This window comes from Poromitra crassiceps (genome assembly GCF_964638095.1).
Source record: "Poromitra crassiceps genome assembly, contig: HAP1_SCAFFOLD_1636, whole genome shotgun sequence".
In the NCBI taxonomy this organism is placed as follows: domain Eukaryota; kingdom Metazoa; phylum Chordata; class Actinopteri; order Beryciformes; family Melamphaidae; genus Poromitra; species Poromitra crassiceps.
This window is the reverse complement of record NW_028150777.1, coordinates 1,248-5,000: the sequence shown is the minus strand read 5'-3', so window position 1 is coordinate 5,000 and position 3,753 is coordinate 1,248. Positions and strand designations below refer to the sequence as shown.

The window sequence follows — 3,753 nt, the reverse complement described above, 5'->3', positions numbered from 1 at the left end:
TCACTATACCTCATGTGTGTTCACTATACCTCATGTGTGTTCACTATACCTCATGTGTGTTCACTATACCTCATGTGTGTTCACTATACCTCATGTGTGTTCACTATCACTATACCTCATGTGTGTTCACTATACCTCATGTGTGTTCACTATACCTCATGTGTGTTCACTATATCACTATACCTCATGTGTGTTCACTATCACTATACCTCATGTGTTCACTATATCACTATACCTCATGTGTGTTCACTATATCACTATACCTCATGTGTGTTCACTATATCACTATACCTCATGTGTGTTGATGGTGGTGTAATTGCTCCCTCAAATAGCCAGATCCCAATCACAGCATACACATAGTACACCACCTACAGAGAGAGGAGGGATCTGCTGTTAGGAAAGTACAGTAGCAGGTTCACTCCAAAATGCTACACTTTGATTTAAAAAAATAATAATTTTGTTTTTCTCCTTGAATGCATCACCCATATCAATGAATATTACAAATACGTGTCTGTGATGGAAGTCATTGTCAGGAATATTCCTTTTTATCATCACTATATTATTTTTTTATTATTAATATATTTATATTAAGGCACTTTTGCAAGTGTGGACACATTTCTGTATGTTTGCTCCTCTAAATCTAAATCAAAGCTCTTAATATTGCGAATACTTTGAATAAAATGCAATATTTTACAGTAAAGAGCAGCTATGTGTTCAAATAGTAGATGTCTCACTTTGGAATGAAACTCTTGAATGAATGAATTAATAAATGAATGTATGTTTCTAATTCTAAATAAAACATGACCAAACATGGCACACCAACTGTATGGCCGTATGCTGATGTGGACAGTGTGTGTGATGACGTCACTCACCACCAGCACTCCGGCAAAGGCGCGGAGGTTTTTCACCAGGTCCAGCAGCGTACTGGCGACTAGAGACATGAGCTGGAGAAACAAAATGAGGTATGCATCAGGGCCCAGACACACCAGACTGCCATCTAAGAACTAGCATGCGTCGCCTGTGTCGGGGGCTGAAAAGTTGCATTAAGAACACACCGCAATAGAGAGCCGCAGGGATGAGTCCGGAAATCATCGATGCTAACACTCCTGGTTCTTCACTGTTTTCGCCTATGGGAGTTTTGAATGGGTTTTTGGCGCGATGCTTCTAATAATCTCTCTGGGCAACGCTGGCTTAATCAAACGCGAACCAGTGTTTAGTAATATCATCTTCACACATGAAGACCACTTTTATGAGTTTTGAAGCTTTTACGTGCCGTTAAAAGGGCGGCTAGCTAGCAAACGGCTAAATGAGACTACACTGTTGAGTCGATGGGGATATATACGTCAATAACGTCACCACTTCAAAGGACGAACACGGAAATTCTCTTTCCCTCACCTGGTTCAGCCCCGTTCAGCCCGGGGTAATCAGTGCACACATCCAACAACAGTCCAGGTTGAGCGCTGACGTGACGTGGAAGCCTATGCGACAGTGTGTAGTTCTGGATTAGCTTAGCTCGAGCTTTTTACTTCTAGGGCTCGCATTTACGCTACAAAACTCATGAAAGTGGTCCTCATCTGTGAAGATTATCCGACTGAACTCTGGTTCGCGTTTCATTAAGCCAGCGTTGCCCAGAGAGATTATTAGAAGTATCGCGGCAAAAACCCGTTCAAAAATTTCATAGACAGAAACAGTGAAGAACCAGGAAGTCCGGGACTTCCGCGTTCTGACTACAAAAATACGTCATCCCTGCAGCTCTTTATAGACGACAACTAGCACGTACGTTGTGTGCCTGCGTGAGACCTAGTACTGCACATATACAAACCGTTGTTATGATACATCGTTGTGAAAATGTGTATTGGAATGATCAGATACAGTAGGGATGACGTTGAAAAGTGAGAAGAACGTTTTGTGCGTGCTGTGACGGTTTAGTAATATAGCTACTTCTAATCCAGAATATCTCTGATAAAAAGAGTCGCAGATGGCGCTGACGTTGTCAGCGTTTGCCTGGTCTTTTGCTTGTGGAGGAAAAACGGAAGAGGCGGAGCTAGAAAAATATGGAGAAAGCGCACGAAACGAAACGGGCGATATCATACAGCGACAGGCTCCAGGGGCTTTGCTGAAGGCCAGCTGACCGGCCAATCGGAGCGATCTCTCTCACTGACGATTTAACAGGCTGAGCGGGATGACTAGGGCAAACGGTGCGGGACACACCGCAAAAACTACTGTAGGGCCACAGTCGCTCACTGACGGCCCGACATTGACCGATGGCCGACTGTTGGCCCACGTGTCTGGAGCTTAACACACATAGGGACACAAAATGACACGATCTTATTTGTGATGAGGTCGTTGAGTGTCAGCGCAGCTTGAGCTTTGGACACGCAGCCATGTCCTGTACCTTGTCCTGTACCATGTCCTGTACCTTGTCCTGTACCATGTCCTGTACCTTGTCCTGTACCATGTCCTGTACCATGTCCTGTACCATGTCCTGTACCATGTCCTGTACCATGTCCTGTACCTTGTCCTGTAGCATGTCCTGTACCTTGATATCCGGGATGATGCGCAGGAAGCGGAAGACGATGAGCATGTTGACCAGGCGAACCATCTCCCACAGAGACAGACTGTGAGTTGTTGGGTCCCTGTTGTGGTGCGTGCACACACACACACACACACACACACACATGCACGTGCACACATGTACGTACGTACACACACGCAAACACACACGTAGGCAGGCACGCACACACACACACGCACGCACACGCACACGCGCACACACACACACACACACACACACACACACACACACACACACACACACACATACACAGTGTCAAGTCAGGTGTGCAATCATAATATGTAAACATTTATGAAGGGAGTAAAATAGAAACCTACAATGGAAGTCTGTAGGTGGCCAATATGGTGATCTGCAGGGCCTAAATGGGGGAAATAAATGCAATGAGTGAAATTGAAATTGAATTTATTTGCATTAAAGGAATATGAAAAGTTTTTGGTAGAGTTAACAGAGACACATGGATGATTTTGGGCCAATCCCCCCAAAACTGTGTATTCCTTTAAGAACTGAGTCAAGTTAACGCGACAGTTCCATAGGTATTCAGCAGGTGCAGCCACGTTACCGTGAGCAGGATGGTGAGGAGGCCGTCAAAGATGTTGTTCCTGTAGGACAGGTAGCCTCTCCAGCCTAAGGCAAAGATCTTCAGACACATCTCCGACAGGTAGTAGATGATGAAGCAACAGTTGATCACCTGGCAGCCAATGGGGGACAGTGGTCAGTTTAGGCCGGGCTCATTCACATTCACTTCAACTCATTTGTGAAGCAGATTGTCTTAACACATTGACTGCCAGCCTTTTTTCAATGCTGTCGGTAGGTTCTGCCAGGGGGGTTTTTGAGGATTCTAGGCTCATTTTACAACAGCCGAGGATTCTTTTCTGTTAATACTTCGTGAACACCAATCATCTCAAAAGAACTAATAGAATGTGTGCTTTCTCTGTCTAAAAGAGTTAGTTTGTAGAGTTAGTAGTTATGTAAGCATTAGCAGTTGAATACAGCATGGTTTCAGCGTGAGAAAAATTATTCAGAGATAAACGGCTTTTTGTGAAATTCGATAGAACAGTCACTTTAACCATTCATTTTTGGCATCAGTAAGACCTAAACAATAGTTTTGAACAGTAATTTCCTCCATAACAGCAGGAAACTCCCCTCTGCTCAACTCCTCCCTCCGTGGGCGTTCTTCT

General features: G+C 44.3%; 1 protein-coding gene across 1 annotated transcript in view; it reads right to left on the bottom strand.

Annotated features, from left to right (window-relative positions):
* LOC310771970 (two pore channel protein 2-like) overlaps positions 1-3,263 on the bottom strand; it is a gene marked incomplete at both ends in the record, with an annotated part of 13,065 nt that extends 9,802 nt beyond the window's left edge. Inside the window, 5 exons of the mRNA XM_083664460.1 lie at positions 292-368; positions 873-944; positions 2,540-2,636; positions 2,893-2,933; positions 3,135-3,263. Of these exons, the coding sequence (XP_083520586.1) occupies positions 292-368; positions 873-944; positions 2,540-2,636; positions 2,893-2,933; positions 3,135-3,263 (416 nt within the window). The remainder of the gene's footprint in view (positions 1-291; positions 369-872; positions 945-2,539; positions 2,637-2,892; positions 2,934-3,134) is intronic.
* Positions 3,264-3,753: the final 490 nt, after the last annotated feature.